This window comes from Barbus barbus (genome assembly GCF_936440315.1).
Source record: "Barbus barbus genome assembly, chromosome: 6".
NCBI lineage: Eukaryota > Metazoa > Chordata > Actinopteri > Cypriniformes > Cyprinidae > Barbus > Barbus barbus.
In genome coordinates, this window is record NC_136734.1 from 4,093,774 (window position 1) to 4,118,674 (window position 24,901).

Here is a 24,901-nt window from a genome sequence, read left to right on the forward strand (position 1 = left end):
TATTGATTACATCTCTGAGGTGAGTTCCCACCACTGATATATAGATATATTGTGTTATTTTTGACAGAGAACAAAATGTCAGTTTTCACTCTACAAGTGACCGGATCTGTAATGGATGATTTGAAGGCCAGCACACGTTTCAGTGACTGTTTGGAGAGGTTTGAACCGTTTCTGTAATGTCCTTTGATGCGATCTATCTCAGCTTATTTTTGTATTTGTGACTGCAGATTAAATCTCTCCTGAAGATGAAATTTCTCTCAGTTGTGTTTAAATGAAAAATCCTTCCAAAATTGAAAATTTGGTGAAAATGTACCCACGCCAAAGTTTGTTTCTTCATCAGGAAAAGAAATTTAGCATTACATCACTTGCTGGATCCTCTGCAGTGAATGGGTGCCGTCAGAATGAGAGTCCAAATAGCTGATAAAAACATCACAATAATTAATAAGTAATCCACATGACTCCCGTCCATCATATTCCATAAAATGCTTCCTTTAGTGAAAAAGTCCATACAATGTTGTGGTCTCACATCAAAATCCACCAACATATTTTATTAGAGCTGTTTTCTCTTGTAAACAGTTCTTGATCTGTGCTTACTCCTCTCCTGATTCAGATGAGACGACTTTTTCACTGGAGGAAGTTTTGTTATGGATAAAGGACTCGTATTTTAGCTCTGAAGTTTTTTTGAGCTGTTTAGACTCTTACCCATTCACTGCAGATTATCCATTGGTGAGCAAGTGATTCACTGCTAAATTTCTCCAAATCTTTTGTGATGAAGAAACAAACTCATCTACTTCTTGGATTTCATGGGGGTGAGTACATTTTTAGCAAGTCTCCATTTTCAAGGGAACTGTTCCCTTCAATGCAGGTTCTTCATATTGTCTGTGTTGTAGGTTTAATGTGTTGCAGACAGGAAGAGGTCAAGAGGAAGTGGTTCCCAGCTCTAACCCTGTCTCTCAATGCAGTATTTCTACCACAGAAGCCCTCTGGCTCCTAGACGGAGTTGAGAGCAGTACCACCAGATCACCTTGGGAAGAGAGTTTTAGTCCATGTACGCCAGATACATGCTGTGATGGTGAGAACTGGTGTATTCAGTGTTATTTGTGTCATTTCTGTATTTATTATACTGTACCAGTAGATTTTTGTCTGTACTAAAGAGGGGTAGATGTGTGCTAAAAATACCTAAAATCACACAGCTTGCTTTCAAAGAGTTTTTTATATGTTCTTGGACCACAGAAGTATGAATTTTACCTTATGCGCTCATAACGGGAAATCTAGCTGTTAATCCGTCATTTGCTTGTCTCCTAAATCTTAGATCTTTCTCTGCCAGAGGAGGTGATATTCATTGACCATATCCAGCAGTTCAAAAGTCACCTACCTCCATTTCAAATGATGCTTCAGAGGCTGAACCTCATGATTGTCTCGGATCCAGTTCTCAATTCATCAGTAAATCTCTTAGAAGAGGTTGTTTTTAGGTACAACATAAAGCATAACATTAGGGATTCTAGACACTGTGCTTCATATGATGCAGTGTTAGACAAGTTAACAGGTGCCACGTTTACTTTAAATGCTTCAGAAGAGTTCAAAAAAGAGGCAGTACTGAACGAAGAGGTAATCTTCAAAACTAAATCATGTTTAAGTAAATATCTCTCTTGGTTGTACTATTTGCGGCTATGAAAAAGTGTTGCATATTTTAAATACCAGCTATGATTTCTTAACAGTCTCTGATGTTGCCTGTTGAAGTTCAAATAGACTGCTTTCCAAGCCCAATTATTCCTTTATGCAAAAATGCAAGATTTTCTAAATGTCAGCTGTGAACCAATACAATAATATTTCCCTTTAAAAGATCTTCTCAAAGAAGGTAAAACTTGACATATACATAGCAAAAAAATATACAATGACCCCAAAGAGTATTTGGAAACTTAAAAATGTCTGAATGTCATTTGCAGTAGATAACAAAATATCAAAGCAAAGGTGTTTATTTTAAAGAAGGTAGAACTAGTACACTGTCCAAGCTTATCATTTGAATAAAAAAATAATTATATTTGTTAGGTTTTAAATAACGAAGCAATAAATGCCAATAAATAGCTCAAAAGTGCAAATGCCACTGGCTTTTATATTATGTTATCTAATGCAGTTACAATCAGCTTTTTGGCGCTGCTATAGTTTGTATAAAAGTCAATAATAATTATATTTCAATTATAATAGTCAATTCTGCTGATAAACACACGGCTGAGTTGCTTTGCTAACATCACCTTCAAGGAGCCACAATCTCCAGGTATGGGAAATTACTTTTCATATTTAATCACAATCAAAGAGTGGTTCCTGCTGTAGATTGCTCTTCTAATCTCCAGTGACTTCAAAACCTTTCATTCCAGTTGCTTCGAGGTCTTATGCTGAGATGGAATTAGACCTGCTTCTTTCACCATGTAGTCATACGCTGTGTCTACCGGACCTGGGTATGACCAGCAGATTCTGTCACCAGTTTATAAGCAGTGAGTTTGTTATTTTTGTTATAACAGGGAGAGAAGGCTGTAAATATTTGGTGCATTAAATATGTTGAGACATCTACTACAGGCTTGTTTTCACTCGTACATTTGTTTTCATTCTTTGAGTCAACATGAAATGGAATTCACAACCAATTTTCTTCTTTTATGCAATACGTTAGAATGAAATACTACTCTTAAGTTCTGTATGTTAATGTTGTGTTTTTACAGAGTTGCTGAGTAAGTGTGCTTCAAATGCAGGTGAGCTTTCTAAGTTTCTCTCATCATTTCCTTCAGATAAACCTAAATATATATTTTAATTAGGCAGACACTGTTATTGCTCATACTTTAAGTTTGAACAAACAAAATTGGAAAATGGAAAGTCTAGAAATGCTGTTGTGTTAACCATAAAGGAATATCATTTAAGTAAAGTTACTTCTGTGTATACAAAGAGAAAAAGAAAACAACAACTGTACAGCTCAAATAATACAATATAAGTTTCAATATAGGTACTGTTGATTGAGTACAACTTGTACCAAATGTGGACTATTCTTATCTTTGTGCAGGAAAAAAGTCATATATAAATGTTATTTTGGTTTCTCAGCACTGCCACCTTCAGGTCATCCCACTGAAGTTCATCTTTCTCAGAGTAAACCACTGCAGTCAGCTGTACCTGCACAGGTGGATAGAGGTACGACTGTGAAGTTCTTTATAATGGTGTCTCACCAACAAGACAGTTCTACAGTGACAACCAGAGGAGACTGTAAAGCTGCAGAGATAAAGCAACACCAGTCTAGTCCAACAGAAAGATACTCTGGGAATTCCTCCACAAGTCCTTCAGAAAAGCAGCCCGTCATCTCTAAAGTGATTGAGATGTCTAAGTTTTCTTCACTGAAGCCCAGTATTAAACATATTGAAGTGATATCCAATATACAAACCCTTCCTAAGCAGTCAGAACAGAGAAGATATCTCTAAATCATCTCCATTATTAAACTGTTTGAGACGAAGAAAGAAATAATTCTGTAGTTCTGTCTCATGAAGACCTGAACCCTTTGTCATATTTTTTGACATTAAGAACAATGCAAATGCAAAAACCTCAATGGAGCGGTCTAACATCTGCAGGTAGAGTGAGAGAATTAGTGTTTATTGCAACTTTTCTTCCTTGTTACATATATCCAAGTGAAATGAGTTGAGCAAAAAAAGGGAGCTGCATGCATTGGCTCTGCCGTCTCTGGATAAAAATCAGGAGCTGGGCATCTCTGCTTTGAACAACAGAGACTTTGGTACTCTGTCTTCTGAACTCACAAGATTCCTCGTAAAGCAGCAAAGGAGAATGCCTCGGACAGAACAGAGTCAGAGGAGACACCTTCTCACACATTATAAGAATGCACAGAACAATGTGAAATAGCCAAAGATGGTTTTTGAAGAGAAACATTTTGTGTTATTGTTGTGGCAGATGGGGACAGTGTGTTTAATGAAATGACACTGCTACATATTCTGGACACGCTGAAGGAACATGTTCTTCTCACATGTGACCTCAGCACAGCCACTGGTAAATATAAGAAAAAAAACACTCGTCTCATAGAAAATGGTCTAATATTGCTGAGAGGAACATTTTTTTAATAATCAAAAAGTGTGTCTAATCAGTTGAGTTCATGAAACGGTTTTGAATTTCTTGGCCCAATATATATATATATATTTTTTTTTTGCGTTGTCTGTTATACTTTTTCTGGATTCCAAAGTTTTAAGAATAGTAATATTACTATTTGCATTATTATTATTATTGGAAAACTCTATTTTTGGTTTATTAACCTAAAATGATTATCCCCAAATTCTGTGACATTGCTGCCTGGAATAAACTGATCTCATTCGTGTTTTGATCATTGTAGTGTAGCTCACACACCTGTAAATCTGCCTTTGTTTAGGTTACCTGGTTAATGTGAAGGATTCCTGTGGTCTGAGCTGTTGAGAAAGTTTGAGGTGCTGCAGTATGTGAGTCAGAAGAGACAAGAACCCAATCCTAAACTTCTGGAGCTCCAGGAGCAAATCAACACATGGATTAATTCCCATTCTAATCACAACACTAAAGTGAGATTTACAGTTTAAACTATATTATCACACAGCTTTATGTCAATTTGAACTTTATTTGCATATATAAAGTACACTTACTTGAACCAATTTATGCTATATAGCAAATCTCAATGTAAAATATATTATCGCCTATGTTATTGACTATAAGGCATGATGTTATAAACAAACATGCGTTGTAAAAAGCACTACAGAAATCAAATTTACTTGACTAAGCATACTTTTCATGAGTGTTTAATTGTTGTTGAATGTGAGCAGGTTTTTGACAGTGAACAAGGTGCTTGTAGCTCTCAACCAGATACGAGGTGAGTTAACTTTTCAAGAACCCTCCAGATTTGATAAGACAGGTACTATGTGATGATTGTCCTGTCTGATTCTGTGTGTGCGTGTGTTTAGGAAACTCTGTGTCTGAAGTCATCCCCATTGAAGGAAAGAGTAAAGTTGTAAGCAGAGAAGTGATGGACAGGTTTATAGATTTTTTTTTTTAATATATATATTGAATACATGAGGTCTAGATGTATGGTATTACCTGTTATTGTCTGTCTCCTCTCTCCTCAGACTCTCCTGCAGTAGATGTCTTGTTGTGTGCAGTCAGCACGTTGGTCCTGACTTCCCGTGGCAGAGCTTCAGTGAGGTGTTTGAGCTTCAATCTGTGGGTCACTCACCCCCCGGCAGTGTGTGTTCAGAGAGAAACATCAACTTTATCTCCTTCTCCACTGCAGTGCCTGAATCCAGTCAGTCCAACAAACCTAATGCTCACATGATGTTGATGTTTAATGGACAATTATGTGGAGCAGGATTCTGGATCAGTGAGGTTTCAAGTGTTAGTTCTCAGCTTGACGCTGCTGCAATAGAATCCAAGTGTTTGGTATAATGTCCTGTTGCTTGTTATTGCTGTTATTGTTATTAGCATGCAAGATATATTGAACAGCATTCAAACACAGTGTTATACATTTGGAAATACAAACTGTATTTTGACTGATAAAATATCAAAATTAGGATGATTAGTTCAATTATATTTATATATTGCATTTTTGTGTTTGGTTATTTGAATCATTCATTTGCAGATTTCTCAGAAGAATCTACTTCTGCGTCATATCTGGACACTATTCCGTTTGTGTTGCTCGTCACTGATGGTTTACTGCAACGCTTAAAGATGCAACGCACACTGGAGACAATGTGAGTTACTCAATAGTTTCTGTCAACTACTTAGTCATTGTTTTAAAAACGTGGGTAAAATTAGGTGGTAAATTGAGATGTAGAGCTTTTGGTATAAATATATATTGTTAGACTATAATAAAACCATACCACAGTTGCATGACTTCAGTGTTCACCACAACTAAGCGTTGACAACTCTTTCAGTTGGCAAGAGTGCTTATAAATGCAATGAGGCTGTAATAGCGGACTAGTGAGTAGTTGAGTTTCCCTTTTCAGCGTGATGATGTTTAATGTCACCGAAAACCTCTGTAGTCCCATATAGCAACTTGTTAGCAACTACATTTAAAAAAAATCTCAATTAGGGTGTTACTGATGTATTTTATGTCACCAAATAAAATGTGAACATATCTTAGGCTGTTAACCACAGACCTTATTTCAGGCATTTAATCAAAAACCCATTCCTTCTCGAACATAAACAGCCAAACTCACTCTCCCCTTTGGGCACAGGATCCTGTTAAACTACAGATACAGCTGGAGGATAAGATGCCACCTAACCGGTTTACAGAGCTGATTTGTCAGTCTTAGTGTTTTAAAGATGACAAATTGCTTGAACCTCTCAAACAGGATCCAAAATGAACGCTCACCAAACACTAAATGTGAAAATAAAATAGCTTTGGTAATAATATATATTTATGAAAAAAAAAACTAATTGACTACATTACAAACAATAACTTTTATTGTTGTGTGAATCCTGATACAATTCAAATAAGAAGTAAGGCTTTTAAAATACTTTTATTTAGCAGGCACACGTTACATTTATCAAAAGTGATGTTAAAGATATTTATAATTATCAAAGAATCCTGAGAGAAAAATACAACACTGCTTAATAAGAATTTAAAAAAGAACCATTATTAATAATTGAGTACCAATTATAATTGAGAATATCAGAATATTAGAAGGATTTCTGAAGGGAGTAAGGATGCTGAAAATTAAGCTTTGCATCACAGGAATAAATGTCATTTTAACATATATAAATTACTAACATAAAAAACAAGTTATTTGAAATTGTAACAATAGTTCCCAATTTTTTACTGTATTTTTAATCAAATAAATGCAGCCTTGGTGAGCATTAAAAATCTTAATTATTGTAAACTTTTGACTAGAAGTATATTTATTTAATACAATAAATAATTTTATTACAATAATCATAATGCTAAATATATTTAGCTGGCTAGTTAGAAATATACTGTATATGGTCGGCAAATGTGGTTGTTGGCAAAAGGTCATTTTGGACCCTGTTTATATGTAAAAATTCGTTTTAAAAAAAATTGTAATTCGTTTTTTTTCAGGGCAATCATTTAAATAGCTTCTTCATCACATTAGCAGGTCATAACAGCATGAGAGGAGAGGATACAGCTCATTTTCACTCATACAACCCACTAACAAGGCCGAGGTTCAACTACAGCGAGCGTCTGGCAGCTACAGGGTGAAGGATTCATTCAAAACCCAGATCTCATGCCAGGCCGAGCTGTTCCACGAGGGTCTGCCCATGTTCCCTTGGCTCCTCTGCCCACTCCTGTGCTGGGAGGCAGGAACACTGCATGTGGATTCAGCTCTAGACCGCAGAGTCAGACTCACTGGAGCTCACCTGAGAATGAGCTGCCCAACAAGACAGGAGGGGAGAGGAAGAGGCGAGCAAGAGAAGATGTGCACAGTGGTACAGACACACACACACACATGCAGTGACACACACATTTCTAACCTTCATGACTTCCTATCTTATGTGGAACACAAAAATTACATTTTAAACAACATTTAAAAATAGTCTCAATTAATTTTAGAAAATACGATTCACAAATGCATGAGTTAATTATGTGTATTTGCAGTATTATTTGTTTCTAAAGACAGTAAACTGAAGTTAATTAAGAAAGAAAATTTAAAAAGCTGTCAACTCAAACATTTGTCATGATTATAAAGAAACTTATTTAGAAATTTTTTTTATATATTTGCACGAGTTTATAAATTGCTGTTTGTAAATATATAAACTTTCTTGCGAATGTGAATTAGCTTATGCTTTTGAGAATTATATTTTTTTAAATAAATTAATTTAGCTCTACATAGAAAAACAATTGGTGTGTTAAATTTTGCTAAGAATCGGTGTTAATTTTCGCTCATTTTACATTATGAAAAAAAGGCACATAACAGATTGAATTGAACATGAAATTTAGTGAAGAATGAAGTACAAAGACTGAAGTAGTATTTTTTGTAAAGCTACCACAATAATTATTATAATTAATACACAATAATAAATGTTTTAATTAACATTTTGAAAAAATTACAAGATTTTGTATTTATTTATTTATGTTACAGTGCATAGAAATCCCATTGACTTTCAGTGTTATTTGAAAAAGTTAACTTTAACAGACGAAACCGGATTGGCCGACCCACACACACTTTTACTCAAAGGATGGACGATCTGACAGTATTTCCTCCGGATGAGTGACTCACATCTAACGTGTATAGCTAAGACAAACTCACAGTCTATCTAGTCATGAAGATGTACTGTATATATATTTCAATTTCAGCAGGCAACTATTTTTACAGCTACATTATTATTCCAGCCACAATTAATCACAACGATGTATATACAATTACAAATGATTAAACATATAAATCGTCAATTTGTTGTTTTACACACATATGCACACAGACATTATTTCATACATGACATAGAATGGACAAACTTGCTATTGTTGAGTTAAATTGAGTTATAAAGTCCGAAATACGAAATATAAAGTTGCATTTGCGAGAAAAAAAAGTATCAAAATAGGTTTAAAATTTTATAGGTTTAAATAGTATTTCATGCTGTAACTGTAGGGCAAATATAATATGTTCCCAAATGAACTGCATATGTGAATATTATGTAGACCAATTGTTTAAATCAAATTTATGCTTTAAAAATAGATTAATCATAGCAGGTTTCATTCATTAGTCTGTTTCAAATGGCGTTTTTGACGACATAATTCTATAAAAATGATAATCATACTTGGATAATCACAACAATACATTTGATCTTATTCCGTGGATTTTTCCCGTTTCACTCCGCTTGTTACCGCGTGTTTCTGCCACCACAATGCACGCGGAGCTGCGTGTGACGTAACTGACGCTACATGAAATTGGCCTATAGGGTTCTCCACAGTCATCGTTTAATATGTTAAATGAATATGTATTTTTCTAATTATGCTCAATTCTAAAATTATTTTGATTTTACAACTATTAATATCTTGTGAAAGTAGTAGTTTGTAATTTCAACTGTTTTTAGTCTTTATTTGAAAAAATTCATGAACAGCTGGAAAAGTCTTTGAAATGTACTAATCTAAATGTTTTAGAATTACAGGAGATTATTAGATTTAGCTTGACTTATCTTTTTAAATGTGCTTCTTAGGGTGCCACAGAAGGTTTGAGCTTTGATTTGTTTAAAAGTAGTTAGTGCCGTTTTGTTTTTTTAGTCTAGGGGTATGATTTTTATTATAAGAGTCAAGTCAAGTCACCTTTATTTATATAGCGCTTTTAACAATACAGATTGTGTCAAAGCACTTAACAGTATCAAATTGGAGGATAGAGTGTCAGTAATGTATAAAAATAAGATTAAACACTCAATTTTCAGTTAAAGGCATTTCATTATTGAATTCAGAGATGTCATTGTCTAGCTCAGTTTAGTTTAAATAGTATCTGTGAAATCAAATTGACGATAATCGCTAGAAATTAAGTGTCCCCAACTGAGCAAGCCAGAGGCGACAGCGGCAAGGAACCAGACTCCAGAATTACGTGGCTTTTTTATCTACTGACCTTTGACCTACAGTTGAGAGTGAGTGCATGCACACATGCATCTGTCAGCTTTATAGTCTGTACACAGAAGCAGGTGTAAAGAATGCATGTGAATGCAGATGAAAGAGTTCTATTCAAACGTGACACTGTATTGATAAACATGCGGCGGCTTACGTTTCCCTCTACACGTTACTGATGCGATGCCGCTTATTTAGAGGAGGTCACGCCGGTCTGCAGCTGAATAAATCATTCAGTGTGTGAAGCTGAATTGATTGGCGTTAAAAAAACATTTTCAAAATTACCAGTCTGGATGTAGATTGGGGACTATGGTGGCAGTGGCCATTACTTTATCTCTCACACCATATGCATTTCCAGCCTCTCGCTATTTTCTGAAATGAGCGTGATAGAAAGATAGTCATTCAATTACAGGACGATCTTCTTATCGCTGACAGTCAGAGCAGAGGCAAAGCGCTGCACAGACAGAGGAGGAGGGAAGAGAGGGAGAGCGATGGAGGTCGGAGGGCTTATCTCAGCACACCAGCAGTCTGACGGCAGCCCCTCGCAGGAATGAGCTCCAGAACAGACACTCCCACAGGGCATTTTCCTCTCTCCATCACTCTCCCTTTCACTCTCTCTGCACCTCGTGAGCTTCAGCCTCTGTAAAACACCAAACAGCCTCCATAAATAACTCCAACACCATCTGAACTGCCCCTACTCAAACAAAAGCAAATAAAACAGCAGTGTTTGGACACAGGGCTGTGAGGGAGGAAGACGTGTGTCCAGTCCGAGGCAGTAAAACACAGCGGTGTGAATAAATACATCAGTAAGAGCTCTTTCAGATGGAAAAAAGCTGTGAGAACAGAGCATGCTGTTCAAATCTGAACCTGTTTAACCACTCTCTTCATTGCTAACATGGGTCAAATCTCTTGTCGCCCTTATTGCAGAGTCAACAGTGTTTAACAATGTCAACTAAATGCTCAAATAGGAACAGTTGGGGAAGGTCTCTGCATTTAATTGGTCCTTGCTAAGGCAATCTGAACAAACCACTAACCCCTAAAGTAAGTTACATTTGCAGTCAGATATTTTCCTTTGTTTTATTGTTCTAATTTTTTTCCTTGTTTTATAATAATAATGTAATAAAATATATTACAATGTTTTTTGTTTTAAATATAAATAAATACTAAAAATGTGGTATATTTAAATGTATATAATTTAATTATATGTGTATATATATATATATATATATATATACAATTATTTTTAAATCAAAATTGTAATTCTCATTATATTTTTCATACAGTTAATATATGAATGTATTTTAAATATGTGTAATTTTTTTAAAGATAATATATAATGTTGTTTTATAATAATATATAATATACTTTTAAATATTATTTTTAAGCAAAATTGTAAATCAAGAGAGTTCAAGTCCAGTTTTGTCTTGGAATTCCTTAAAATAAAATAAAATGCATTTGATTCTGTTTATTTGGATTGCAGCTCTGTTCATTTGGTCTTTGAAATTTAGAATTCGTATTGACAAATACATCTTTTGATTTCAGGCTTTGGACCAGGACCAGGCTTTTCTGAGTGATCACTGGAGTGTTTTTTCACAGGAGAAACATCTGAGCAGCAGAAGTCTCATTGCGGTCTGGGAGAAACAACAGCGCTGTTTCTTTCCAGTAGGAAACCGCAGCTCAGGTTGGTCAAAAGTTTGGGTATGATTGGGAGAGTTTCATTTCGGGCAGGTTTGCGTGTCGCTGAAGTTTGTGGCAGATCTGAAAGGCAGCTCTGCAGGTGCAGGGTGTGTTGAGCGGTCGAGTCCGTATGAATGGAGTCGTGAATTCAGCTCCGTCCTAACTGTGTCTGTCCTCTGCCTGACTCCTAATCCCTCCATAATCCCATTATGCAAATCCCCCACAATTCTCAGAGAGACTTTTAACGCAACAATTGCTGCAGCGAGACACCAGCTTTTGATCTGAAGGGAGGTTGAGAGTTCGGGAGAGAGCGAGAGGGGGCTTCGGAGACCTTGGCCCTGAAGAATGTGCTGATCTACAAGCTTGCCTCTGTCATAACCTAGTGTAATTTATGTGAAGCCCCAGGACATGCTAAACAAGATTACCATCATTCAGACAAAACCCATATTAATACTCTGTCAGAGTGAATATGCTGTGTTTTTGTTGGCACCGTGTCGTCCAATCAGAGGAAGGTTTTCATTATGATGTCACTTCACTATTGGACAGAGTCGCTGTAATAGATCTGTTAGCAGGTGGACATCCAGCATCCCAACAAAAGAGGGAAACACATTTTGTACAACAGCCACGTATTTGTTAGAGCTCATAGGCAATAAGTCTGCTTTGAATAGTCCGCCCTTTCTGTTGTTTCCCGATGGGCTGAATGTGGAAGCTTTTAAGATTATGAATAAACTCACAACAGTAAAAATGGTATATGCAGGTTCATTCGCTTCATTAAGTGCTATTAGGTTTATTAGAAAAGATGTGCAAAGATGTATAAATTGACTTTTAAAGAGAGTGGAAAATATGCTAAATATATTTACCCGTTATTTGGTGGATCTATATATATATATATATATATATATATATATATATATATATATATATATATATATGCCTGTAAATTAAAACATAATAGAATTTAAAGTATATAACTAATTAAATTACTATATTTTAAACTTAAAATATTTTTAGAATAGTGTGTAAATACACTATTTTATGTGTTTTTGTGTTATTTTATATTTTTATATAGTATGTGTTATATATATATATATATATATATATATATGTACATGTAGGTTTCATATTATTTTTTATTTTAGAATTATTTTAGTATAGTTGTTCATATTTTGAATTAGATTTGTAATTTTTTTTAAATAGTAACCATTTTTTGTGATCGTTTTTTAATTTTTTACAAATGTCTATATAGTTTAAGTTTTATTGTATATCAATGTATGTATATAATCTATAGATACAAGTAATTAAATTGACATATAATTAATGTAATAATTAGACTTAATTAATAAAATGTTATTATTCAAATATTTAAATATTTCATAAAAATATGCTATATAAAGCATTCAGTTTGTATTTATATTTAAATGTATATTTAGAGTATTTTTATTTATATTTAGTAAGAGTTTTTGACACTGCTGTGAATTGAAGATTAAGCTCAGGACAAGATGCATGAAACAAAAGCTTTTTATTTGAAATTAATGTACCTTGTTTGGTTTAAACACTAGACTGCAGTTGTTTTTCATGTTCAGCTGGTAAAAAGTTGGATTTCTTTGTATTTAGCCCCCCAGATGCCGTAGCTGTGAATGGAAACACGACGCATTATGTTAATCAATTTAAACGCATTAATGGCAGATGTAAAAATCACCCCCCCCCCCACACTCACACCCTGCAACGTCACACAGCGGCATGACTATAAAAATGAGGAGCACAAGCCAAACCCCACCCCTCCCTCACAACCTCGCTCTCGTTCACCCTGTTTTCCATCTGAGGAGTTTGTTGAAGGGTTGAAGAGTGTTGGACAGCTGAGAGTGAGAGGACGGATGCTGGCTCATTACTACAGCCATTACCTGACAGCTCTTTATCTTTCCTTTATTTTACCTGCAATCTGGACTATTTTTTGATTTTTCATTCCTGAAAATTTGTGCCTGATGCTCCAACGTTCATAGAGCTTCAAGACAACGGAAATTGGTAAGTGTTTGTACTTGTTGCTATTAACAGAATTATTTTCCCCATGCTCTAATATTCAGACAGTGGTATGACCATCTATTTTTTTTTTTGTTGCAGAAGTACCGCAGTATCATGACCAGGAAGGTGTTCACCAACACACGTGAGCGCTGGCGCCAACATAATGTCAACACTGCCTTCGCAGAGCTGCGGAAACTCATCCCCACGCACCCACCCGAGAAAAAACTCAGCAAGAACGAGATCCTGCGGCTGGCCATGCGCTACATCAACTTCTTGGTGACTCTGCTGGAGAGCCAGGGAGGAGAGCCATCGGCTCACTCGCAAGCCGCGCTCCTCACACTGATCACGGGGAACATGCAGAACCTGCGCACCGACCGTACCTGGACCAGCGACACCGACCTGCCCTCACCCGGGTCCAGCTGCGACAGTTCAGAAGCCTGGTAGAATGAAACTGATGTGTAAGTAGTCTGTGAAAGGATTCTGTGATTGTTATGTTTTTGAAAGCTCCATCGCCATGGAGAGACAAAGCTGGATTTTTGGAACTCGGAATGTTCGGTTATGACATCACAATCACTCATTTCTTCCAATCTGTTTGGAAACGAATGATCTCTGGAAACCCAGAAACACTTTATTCACTAGTCCTGCTGTAATTGAGCAGTATGCATGGTCAAGGATGCACTTTGGAAGCATCTCCCTGATACTTTTTAGTATTAATGTAATTTAATTTCCTTGACTGAATTAACACTCAAGAATGTTTTGTTTGAGATTGAAGTCAACCTCAGAATTGAAACTGTAATTTATTTGAATGTATTTAATTTATTTATTATTTATGCTTTCAATGTATTCAGCACATGTGACTTGTTGTACATTAAATTGTAATTTATTAAATGGAAAATGTTATTGTTTAAACTGCATTCACAAATACAAAATATGTTTTGCCAAAGATTATTTTTGTGTATTCATTATTCAAAAGTGTAAATAGTTTTTTCTCAGTACTCAAATTGCTTGGAAATTATTTATTGGATTAATTTATTAGTCTGTCTGATATTAAAATGGCTAAAAAAACTCAATCTGCATATTTACTAAACTCTTTGTTCGGGTGGTTAAAGTGGCTGTTGTTGTTACTGGTTTGTATGAACCAGTGTGCATGTAGCGGTCAGCTCTGAAGACTCTGATTGGCTTTTATGTTGTGGTCAGATAATTGCTCACTGCAAAGGCTGTTTAAGAGCCATGTGACCATAGTGATGACCTCTGGAACTGTCCAAGCCACATGAGAGAGGGGATTGTAGACACAGCTTAACTTTTGGTCTGAGGCCAGAGGTCATCTTGAAGTCAAAATCCACACTCGTCAGTGACCAATAAGGTGCACAAAAGTGGGAGTATGTGCATTTATGCTACATTCAAACATCAGTACAGAAAATGTATCTATTAAATTTTAATACCGGCCTTTTTTTTATTTTTAGGTTTTAATTAACACACACACACACATATATATATATATATATATATATATATATGAAATGAAGTGATATTTCACCCCAAAACCAACAGAACAAAAATAAGGAATGATTTTTTGCATGGTGAAAATAAAAAACGGTGATATTTTATGTCAATTAATCACTTAGTTTCAATTTTAACTGTAATATATGTTGTTTTGAATGTAATTTTAAATGTACTAACAAAGAAAAAGAAAAACAGGCTAGATTTCCCCCATGCAAATTTTAATTTCTTTTTCATTTTGGGGTGAAATATGACCTGGCCATTACTTTATGACATTCTATTATGAGATGATTTTGGATAAATACATTTAAACACAGCAAATAAGCATATCCATCATTTCTGTTGAGATTACTCTAGTCTTTAGACCACATTTGACCTAAAGTGTAAAAATAATTAGTTAAATCCCATTTAGCTGTGTTAGTATCATCATCACAGAAAAAGAGTGAGTTTCTGGGCAGCTGTTCATACCGCTTTGACCATTTGAAATCAGCAGCTGACCGACCCTCTGTGCTAATCGCCATTTAACACAACACACAATCACAACAGCAAACACACAAAAAAGCAACTTTGTGATCCTAAAACCAAACACAGAAAAGCAAAGCTCATCTGGCAAGTGTGTGAATGGTTGCTAATGTTTATTTAGAGCCTTCCGGTTTAAATAATGTTCAAAGAACTACTATCTACTAACCATATTTGCATAAATAAGAATATATACTGTAAACTGTATTATCACGCAGTTTTAGTGGGTTGTACCTCCAACAGTACACTCATGATAAGCGGTATATACTCTAAATCAAATCTCTACTACCTGATTTTTTTTCATTGTGTTGCAAAATGTAACTATATTGTCACCCATGCAGCTCTATATAATAATATCCAGCTTTATCCTCATGCATACATTATACTCACTTAGGGCAATATATACTTGATTGCTGTTATCGTTACAAAATGTAGACTATATTATTGGCAAGCTCTATATATACATACATGTGAACATATCTAACTTTATCTGCATACATACAATATACTTACTTAGGGTGATATATACAGTACTATATAGCAAAACAGCTTGATTTCTTTTCATTTCATAACATGTTTTTATCACCCAGCACATTATGAAAAGTTGGATATATAAAAATGTCCAAATTTATCCACATTCATAACATATATACTATATAGCAATATCACAAAATGTAAACTACAGTATATACATAGCCTGTATACTATATTCAACTTCTTGATTTTTTTTCCATTTCATTGCAAGTGTAACTGTTATCAACCAGCTCTTTATATAAAGTTGGATATATAAAAATATAAAATATAAAAACTTATCTGCATAAATACATTATACACTCGCTTAGAGCTATATATAGCATACTATATTTCATATTTCAGTTGCTTGATTACTGTTATCGTTCCAAAAATAAACTATACAATTAACAAGCTCTCTATATACAGTTAGATTTATAAAAATGTCCAACTTTATTGGCATACATACAATATACTCATGTAGGACAAAATAATCTCAATTTCTTGATTGCTTGTATCGTCACAAGATGTCAACTATAGTATCGTCCAGCTCTAATACACTAAATGCAACATTAACATCATGATTTTCTGTAAAGCTGCTTTGAAAGTTTTTGTGAATAGTCTTGACAAGAGTATCCGATTCTAAATATTGTGCTGTTCCATGCTTTAAATCGATAAATCAGCTAAGATTAGACTTGAGCTCTGTGACACAGCAACTGATATTTAAAGCAAATGTTAATGTGATGAAAAGAGAGTAACAATTAATAATAAATAATAAACAGAATCCATTTCAGCATGACTAACACATCTCCTCTTCTTTCCAAGTGTCCTCCTCTCCTTCACTGTTCTACTCCAAGTATGCGGCTAATCTTCTATTGAGTGTGCTTTTCCTTATCGGAACCCCACACTCTGCCTAAATCTGTTATCACAATGGAGCAGATCATGGGCTTCTGGCTCCCTCCCTCTCTCACATGCATTCACTCCCGCGCTCCGTTGCCCTCCCCGAAAGGAGGCTGAATGCAGAAGTGTCTCTGGTGCCAACCGATTAGCCCTGATCTCTTTATACGTCTAAACCAATTCACATGCTGCATGCTAAATTTTTCCCACTCTGTCTGAGACCCAGTCTCCAAAAGAGGGGGCTGGAGGGGTCATAAATCCTTATATTTGCCCCCCTAAAAATAAAGGAAGCATGGAGGAGAGGGTAGAAAGTGTTATCTGTGCGAGACAGGAGAGCTGCTTGGAGTGCAGGCAGGTGCATCGCTGGCTGGAGGGACGCCCATTGTTGGCCGGACAGCGACTCTCTCCTCTAGAGCACTTTTTTATGGCACGCTGACAATCCAATGATCTGTAATCAGATTAGGCAAATGTATACTTCAAAAAGCAACATGCTGTAACTTTACAGAGGAAGAGGAGTTGGAACATTTTGGAGAAAAATTAGATCATCTGAGAACAAATTTAATGGAGCATGAAAGTTTGGTAGTGTCACGTTTCGATGTTATTGATGAAGACGATCTCCTATTACGCTCTTAAAAATAAAGGTTCCAAAAGTGTTCTTTAAGAACCGTTTTCTTAGTGTTAAGAACATTTGAATAATCTCAAGATTTGTTTTCCACTGTGAAAAATCTGAATAGACCTGGGTAGTAAATGTATTATGGATTACGTAATCAGATTCCAAAAATCAAGTACTCGTAATTAGAGTATATTACATTTTATAATGCTCATAATCAGATTAGTTTCATTTTTATGGATTACATAGTCACACAATGGAAATAAATTATTTTAGACATTTTCCTCTAAAACTCCTACATGTGTCATACCATTTAGTTTGGACTATATTCACAATATGGTCATGTAAATATCAAATAAATAAATTTGCAAACCATCCTTCTGAATTTGGATGAAAAAAGAGTTACAGAAGTATGCCAGGACACAGAGAAGACGTTAGATGGTTTATTAACACACAGCAGTAGGAGCAGGAGAATCGGGTAAGTAACCAGAGCAATGATACTTTGGTTTCTTGATGTGGTAATAGAGGTTATGGCTTGTCTTACAGGAGATCTTGATCATGGAGGATGAGAGCAAACCAGTGTCCGGATCGGGGATGAGGACACTTAGGAGGAAACACAGGAGGTAAGTACATCAGGATACAATAATCTAGGTAAATCGCTTGGAAGAATCAACTTGCGTCAGGTAGGAGTCCACTACGTGTAAACGAGACCAGACACTGGAGTGCGGTGCTGTGAGTGCTTTTGAAGTCTGCTTGATGAATTAACAAATGGGTGATCAGTATTCTGGTGACGAGGTGCGCTGGGATTGGCTGGGATGTGGATCAGGCTGTTCTGTGTCAAAAAGCACCTCTCAAGCAATTAGATCATGTATGAAACAAAGAATTATGCAAGTTAATAAACACTGGTGATGTATAACAGTGAGATGCTTCTCATCGTAACTTTCAGTAACTTTTGATTCTGGGAGTCTGGACAAAACCTGGAAGATTTGGACATGAAATGTCACTGTTATTTTCTTTTTTATTAATGTTTGTTCATTTAATGCAGGGATTCACAAATGTTTTTGTTAGCCAAACCCCTTTGACATGAGATATTTACTTGGAAAATCTTTCAGTAATTTAACAACACATTTGCAGTTAAACGTAACTGATCATATTGACATGTAAGCAAATGAAATATTTCAATTTTTATTGTTCAAGTGTTTCAATAATATATTTTAAATTTTTATGATTTAATTAATTATTAAGGTTTTATTAACTCTCAAACCCACTCTTACATTAATTTTGGGAAACCTGAGTTTAATGTAATTATTAATGCATTTTATGATGTTGATATATAAAAAGAATATATTTTCTTTTTCTTTGCTCTCTTTATATCAATATGCACATTTAATTGTAAGTTTAAGACAGGTTAGATAAAAAAAAGTCATCTACAAGTAGTCAGAATATACATTATCTAAAATGAGTAACCATAGAAACCTAAAACCTTTTACATCATGCAATCTGTAATGGGCTACAGCTCTAACAATGAAAAGTTTGGATGTTAAAGGTTCTTAATGGAACAATCCATTAAATAATCTTTATTTTTAGGAGTGCAGTGCAATGCATTAAGCCTGGAATATAGGCTACACTTTTAATCTGAAAGAGTCAACCCTGTAATATTTTTTGAAGTACTTATTGGAGTAAAGAAAATACTATTTCAGTCTTTGCTTCAAATTTTATGTTTAATTCAATGTGTTACTTGACATTTCTTTACAAGATTGTTTGTGAAAATTACTAAGTCAAGTCAAGTCAAGTCACCTTTACTTATATAGTGCTTTTTACAATGCAAATTGTGTCAAAGCACTGCACAATATCAAAAAAAAGGAAAATAAAGTGTCAATAAGTTTGAATACTAGATGTTTTCCTGAATGTAATTATTTCAAAGTAAATCCTACACCAGATTTTTGCCATGGAAAGTTCTGAAAATCAATGACTGAAAAAATGTGAACGCACGTTGTATTGTTGACATAATTATTAACTCATGAAATGCTCCATGTTAGACGCAGGTTTTCGCTTAAACACTGTCAGAAATATCTTAAAGTAAATTCCATGCATTCTAACCATATGATTGTAAACTTGTATGTATATTAATGATCTTGCACTGCTTGAAATTTCATGTCGATAACACATTCAGAAAATAATCTTACAACAAAATATTTTAAGATAAATCAACAGCTTTTAACTGAACATTTTATTGATTGATCTCAACCATGACTTTGATCTTGTGTGTTAATAATTATACAGAGTCTTGCAGTATATGATTGTGGGACACTGAGTGATCACTCGCTCTATCGCAGGAAACCATGAGACTCGTCTGTTTTCTTTCTCTGCTCACTGTGTTCGGCCCTGCAGACTGTGGGAATGTTTTAGTCTGGTTTACTGAGGGCAGTCACTGGATCAATCTGAAGATCGTGTTGGAAACATTGATTGACAGGGGACACAGTGTCACAGTGCTGGTCCCAGATGCCTCTCTCTTCATGCATGCCAAAGAATCGGATCGCTTCTCCTACCAGCCCTTCAATGTGTCCATATCGTCACAGGACATAGAAGACTCCTTTGAGGATTTTTTACATTTCTCATTGTATGAGATGGAACAGTTAAACTTACTGCAAATTTATATCAAATTCTACCAGCTTTTCTCCAAAGATCTAGATTTGTGTTTTGCATACTGTGATGGTACTCTAAAGTCTCTGGAGTTGATGGACAAATTGCAGCGTGGGAAGTTTGACGTCATGCTGTCAGATCCGATCTATCCATGCAGCGAGGCATTAGCTGAAAAGCTGAACATTTCCTTAGTTTACACATTGCGGTTCTCTATCGCTAACACTATAGAGCGAATGTGTGGTCAGATACCAGCTCCACCATCATTTGTTCCTGGAACAATGAGTAAACTCACGGACAAGATGAGCTTCACAGAGCGAATCAAAAATATGCTCTTCTACCTGTCTCAAGATGCTTTGGCCATTAGTCTGTGGAAGAAAATCGACAACTATTACACTGAATATTTTGGTGAGTTAAATACTCTGCGGGAGCATGGGGGATTTACACCTAAAAACTGCTTTTAGTTGTTTTAATTCATCTTTCATTCCAGGACGGCCCACTTCCTATTGTGAGATGATGGGTAAAGCTGATATCTGGTTAATCAGAACCTACTGGGATTTTGAGTTTCCGCGGCCATTCCTGCCCAACTTCAAATACGTTGGAGGACTTCACTGCACCCCTGCCAAGCCATTACCCAAGGTGCATCTGTCTTTTTTAGTAGTCTTCCCCTTTTTCTGTAAAACAAACCAGCACAAGATATGAAATTCATGAGACACATGCTTTGAATCATTAAACCAGAAAAAAAGCAGTAGTAAACCTGACATTAGTCATAATATACTTAATCCCAAAAATAATTCCCAAATATCTAGTAATCGTTTTACAGTCAGCCAATCTGTTTATTTCCTTTGGCGGAATCTGGGTGCCCACTTACCAGGTCAAAACAGCTTGCTAACAGTAGGGAATGTGACAGTTATCTCAATGATTCCCTCTGATATGTCTGTCTTGTATTGCAATGTCACAATTAGGAAGCCAATTAAAATGAAAGGAATAGTTCACACAAAAAATTGAAATTGGCTGAACATGTACTCACCCTCAGGCCATTCAAAATGTAGATGAATATGTTTCTTCATCTGAACAGATTTGGAGAAATGTAGCATTACATCATTCACTCACCAATGGATCCTTTGCAGTGAATGGGTGCCGTCAGAATGAGGGTCCAAACATCTGAAAAAACACCACAATAATCCACACCACTCAATCAGTTAACATCTCGTAAAGTGCTTCCAGCTAAAATACATAATAATGCTTCCTCTAACGTTGTCCTGTCACATCAAAATCCTCTCTCGTATTTGTTCAGAACTGTTTTGGACTGTTTTCACTTGTAAACAGTGCTTGATCTGTGCATATCTCTCTCCCTTAATTCAGATGAGACAATGCTATGGACACCTGTTTTGGACTGAGGCAACAATTTGAAGTTAAAACATCTTAATGTTGGATTTGTTTCTTACAAACACTTTTCACTTCACAAAATGTCAATTGATGGACTGGAGTGGCGTGGATTATTGTGATGTTTTCATCAGCTGTTTTGACTCTCTTTCTGACGGCACCCATTCACTGCAGAGGATCCATTGGTGAGCAAGTGATATAATGCTACATTTCTCCAAATCTGTTCTGATGAAGAAACAAACTCATCTTGGATGGAATGAGGGTGAGTACATTTTCAGAATATATGTATTTTTGTTTGCACTATGGCTTTAAACTTGAGGAGGATGATTCAACAAAAAGTTCACCTTTCACATCTATGCCATGAAAAATAACAAACTGTACCTTTGCTCTCAGAGACAATAAACAGTAAGGGTTATTAAAGTTGAGTATGGTGGGAATGTTAACATTCAATAACTGCTAGATATCTAATAACTGATAAACGTTTTTCTCTAGATTATAGTAAATGCATAAATGTTCATTTTATTTTAAGCATTCATATACAAAACTAGCCTATAGATAGAACATTCCAACAAAATGAAAAGCTATTGACCACACTTTTTTTTTTCTTTGTAGGACATGGAGGAGTTTGTACAGAGCTCAGGGGATGATGGGATTGTGGTCTTCACTCTGGGGTCTTTGGTAAACAACATGACCAAAGACAGGAGCAATACAATCGCTTCCGCACTGGCACAGATTCCACAGAAGGTTATTTACCATTCTCACATTCTTCTATTCTTTCCATGTTTTATCAACCCTGATAATTTAATTGGAAGAGGAAAAAGTAGAAGCTTTCAGTCCTCATAGGTCAGCTAGTGATTCTCTTTAAACTTTTAATATACTCTTATGAGTTGTTAATGTGGTTGTGTAAATGTGTTTTGTTTTGCTTGCAGGTTTTATGGCGATATGATGGAGAGAAGCCCGATACTCTTGGGGAAAACACCAGAATCTATAAGTGGATCCCTCAGAATGATATATTGGGTTTGTATAATTTGTGATTGTGTATTTATTTCTAAGAAAAAAAATAGTTTTTCAAGAGCTAGGTAATTGACATTTATAGCTAGCTAACTGAATAATACTAAAATTAGTTTAATAGCACAGGCATTTGAATGAAACTCTATAGCCTCCTACTGGTTACCTTTTGCCAAACAACATAATCTTCTCTATCCATGTTTTCTTTCCTGTTTCAGGTCACCCTAAAACGAGAGCATTCATCACTCATGGAGGCACTAATGGCATATATGAGGCCATATATCATGGCGTTCCAATGGTCGGGATCCCCTTGTTTGGTGACCAGCCTGATAATTTGGTTCATATGAAGGCCAAAGGGGCTGCTGTTATCATGAACTTTAACAGAATGCAGATTCAAGACCTGGTGGATGGACTCCATGCCGTCATTAATGACCCCTCGTGAGCTGACTTCCATTGTACAACTATGACAAGGCTTTAATGTAGATATTTTGAAGACTCTGTGCTGTCTTTCTCATTAATATTCAATGCAAACACAATAGATAGGTGAACAGCAAAGTATATACAGACATATAACAGTATTTATCTTCTTTCCTGCAGGTATAAAGAGAATGCTATGCGTTTGTCCAGGATTCATCATGACAGACCAATAAAGCCTTTGGATGAGGCTGTGTTCTGGATTGAGTTTGTCATGCGCAATAAAGGCGCTAAACACCTGCGTGTCGAGGCCCACAACCTTACCTGGTACCAGTACCACTGTCTGGATGTGTTCGCTTTTCTCATCGCTATCCTGACTGTAGTTCTCTACGCCTTCTTTAAAATGTGCAAATTCTTCATAATGCGTTGCTGTTTTAGATCAAAGAGGAAAAGCAAAAAAGAGTGATTTATTTTTTTGTTTGATACAAAGACTGATACCATTCATAGAGACAGTGCTGTACATCTTGTGCACCCTAGATTCTTCACAACTGTTATTTCTATCTTTTCCTTTAGTGTGCCAGTTATATATATATCAATTCACATTTACAAACATTCATTTTGCAGTGAATTGAAATAATCCAGCAAGATTTTTAGATGCACAAGGAGTCTGACATCAGACAGTCCCCACAGAGATCTGATCTCACCATGATCAAGTCTGTCTGGGATTACATTAAGAGACAGAAAAACTAATTCAGACTAAATTCATAAGAGCTGCTGCAACAAGTTCAAGATATTCCATGACTGACTAATTTGATGACTAAATTCTGCTTGTTTCTCACACAAAACTTTTGTATGATTTTTAGAAGACTTGGAATATAGTGCGTAAATCTTTGATGGTGGAATTTCTTTTTTGCTCTTGAAATACACAATCACTATATAGGTTTGGAGTGATATGAGGATGAGTATTTAAGCACAGACATTTATTTTTTACAGCACTGTTTATTCGATCTGTATTTGTTGCATAATATTTAATACACCAGAAAATAATTTTGTTGTAAATTGTGCTTTGGCACTGAAAGTAATCTAGGACGTGTTTACAAGAAAAAATTAATAAAAAATTAATTTGTGTTCCATGGGAAAATTTTTCTACCAACCCCACATACTGTAAAATAGCCATGTGGATTATAAATGAATAAATGTAAAAGTAACTTCCCATCTGCAAAAAAAAAAAAAAAAAAAGATTTTATTTTCTATATTTTAAACTATTTTTTGTGTAAAATGGATTTATATTTGCACTGGTCTGCTGTCTTTGGAATCACAGCTCAGGATAGTCAGAACCAGCTGGGATATTAATGGATATTAATGCACTGATGTTTTATTTGTATACACATATAAATTCTGTTTATAACCCAGGTCCATTATAAAGCCTGGGTATACATAACCCCGGTTATTTTATTTAGCATTTGTAACTTCACATGGCTTATGTTAAATTATGACTATGAGTCATAAATATAAATTTATATCGACACTTGATGGATTCTTGTAAATGAAAAAACAATTCTATCAATTTTAAACTATTTGTACTGTTTTCTCCCCTGGATTAGATATGCTTACGCTTGTGCCATTTTCATTTTCACTTTGGAATACAGTGTCTTTGAAAGGAACAAATATAAATTTGATGCCCAGATGTAAAGCAGCAAAAGGGTTTTGGAATTTGAAGAAATGTAGACATGATGTTGTGTCTAAAAATATTTTATATATTAGCAAAGTCATTGAGTGCAAACAGTCTGTCCTTATCAATAAATCTAGGATGGGGACCATCCAAGACCTAGATGAGCTTGTTTCTACAGATTTGGTGAAATTTAGCATTACATCACTTGTTCACCAGTGTATACTCTGCAGTGAATGGGTGCCGTCAGAATGAGAGTCCAAACAGCTGATAAAAACAATATAAAATGGTCATACATTTAGTATAGGTGCCAACCACTAATAGGCCAAAATACACAGCTGTATTCTGGAAATAAACCCCAAAACAGCATTCCATGGCTCCCCAAATCTAGAAGCCCAAGTCACTTACAATAAGTGGACTTATCAAAGTGGGTGGATGGGTGACGTCATATAAGGAGAAACTGGTAGAAAAACTTAAT

General features: G+C 35.4%; 2 protein-coding genes across 3 annotated transcripts; both read left to right on the forward strand.

The window, feature by feature from the left end:
- The first annotated feature begins 3,770 nt into the window (after positions 1-3,770).
- On the forward strand, positions 3,771-14,213 carry LOC306871088 (T-cell acute lymphocytic leukemia protein 2 homolog). Its single transcript, XM_079418779.1, has 10 exons — positions 3,771-4,035; positions 4,409-4,571; positions 4,968-5,037; positions 5,130-5,305; positions 5,639-5,750; positions 7,113-7,446; positions 10,502-10,615; positions 11,117-11,255; positions 12,866-13,273; positions 13,370-14,213. The coding sequence occupies exon 10, from the start codon at positions 13,385-13,387 to the stop codon at positions 13,712-13,714; it is 330 nt and encodes a 109-aa protein (XP_079274905.1). The 5' UTR covers positions 3,771-4,035; positions 4,409-4,571; positions 4,968-5,037; positions 5,130-5,305; positions 5,639-5,750; positions 7,113-7,446; positions 10,502-10,615; positions 11,117-11,255; positions 12,866-13,273; positions 13,370-13,384; the 3' UTR covers positions 13,715-14,213.
- A 3,555-nt stretch (positions 14,214-17,768) lies between these two features.
- On the forward strand, positions 17,769-24,799 carry LOC306871475 (UDP-glucuronosyltransferase 2A1-like). Of its 2 annotated transcripts, none has more exons than XM_079419435.1 (7): positions 17,769-17,929; positions 19,643-20,354; positions 20,437-20,585; positions 21,945-22,076; positions 22,262-22,349; positions 22,559-22,778; positions 22,938-24,799. In XM_079419435.1, the coding sequence occupies exons 2-7, from the start codon at positions 19,649-19,651 to the stop codon at positions 23,218-23,220; spliced, it is 1,578 nt and encodes a 525-aa protein (XP_079275561.1). In that variant the 5' UTR covers positions 17,769-17,929; positions 19,643-19,648; the 3' UTR covers positions 23,221-24,799. The 2 variants fall into 2 exon arrangements, with proteins under 2 accessions (XP_079275561.1, XP_079275562.1); XM_079419436.1 differs by having other exon boundaries at positions 17,773-17,929; positions 19,590-20,354.
- The last annotated feature ends 102 nt before the right edge of the window (positions 24,800-24,901 follow it).